The 953-nt window shown below is 59.3% G+C and overlaps 1 protein-coding gene across 1 annotated transcript; it reads right to left on the bottom strand.

The window, feature by feature from the left end:
* Positions 1–20: 20 nt before the first annotated feature.
* Positions 21–630, bottom strand: LOC115949365 (E3 ubiquitin-protein ligase HUWE1-like; the record flags this gene model as incomplete). Its single annotated transcript, XM_031065892.1, has 2 exons — positions 21–418; positions 513–630. Coding segments are annotated over 2 exons (263 nt in total), but the record flags the coding sequence as incomplete, so codon positions are not given.
* Positions 631–953: the final 323 nt, after the last annotated feature.

Below are 953 nucleotides of genomic sequence, written 5' to 3'. Positions count from 1 at the left end.
TGGTTGGGGGGAAATTGGGGAGAGGGGAGGTGGTTTGGGGGGAATTGGGGAGGATTTGGGGAGGGTGGAGATGGTTTTGTGGGGAACTGGGAGGTTTAGGGCATATGGAGAGGACGGAGGGGTATTCTGGCCGTCCCAGGAGGCATTTTGGGATATCCCAGGTGTGTTTTCAGCATCCCAAGGAGTATTTTGGATACCCCAGGGACACTCTGACGTTCCCAGGACACATTTTTAGGTTGCCGGGAGCTATTTTGGGGGGCGCGCCCGGGGCTCTCACAGTCGGTTCTTCATCTCCTCGGGCGATTTGCGGTGCAGCTCCCGGTACGAGTCCTCGAAGACGTGATCGCGCCGCACGTGCACGGCCATGTCCTCCTTGCGCAGCCCCTCGTCCAGGCGCTCCAGCTCCTGCCTGAAATACCTGGCCGCGACAAAAAAGCAAAACAAGGGGGTGGTCAGGGATCCCCAAGGATCCCCCTCCCCTCCTGGGATCCCCCCCTGCCCAGGCCACGCACTTGCGCTTGACGTCGAAGTCGAGCACGCGGATGTAATCGACCAGCACGGCGAAGGGGCCGTCGGCCAGGTGAGTGGTGGATTGCCGCAGGATCTGGTTCAGCACCGTGCGGTGGGTCTCTGCAGGGAGGGGGGATTAAAACAAAGGGGGTTTGGGGCTGTTCTCCAGTATAACGCCCCTCTCGGAATGCCCCGTGGCTGTGGTCAGCCAGGAGGGGAGGTTGGTTTGGAAGGTGCTGTTGGAGGCCGGGGTCGCACGGAGCTTCAAGTGTTGAGGGGGTTAAAAAAATCCCCCCAGATTCGCTCTTCGCAAATTGCCCCTTTCCAAAGACCTGAGGAGCCCAAAAATCCACGGAATTTTCCCTCCCCAAGGCCTTGGGGTTCCACCAAATTCCCCCTTTTCAAAGCCTTGGGGTTTCCCCAAATCCCTCTGAAATCCCCCA

This window comes from Geospiza fortis, unplaced genomic scaffold, assembly GCF_000277835.1.
Source record: "Geospiza fortis unplaced genomic scaffold, GeoFor_1.0 scaffold3863, whole genome shotgun sequence".
Lineage (NCBI taxonomy): Eukaryota > Metazoa > Chordata > Aves > Passeriformes > Thraupidae > Geospiza > Geospiza fortis.
This window is presented reverse-complemented; position numbering and strand designations above follow the sequence as displayed.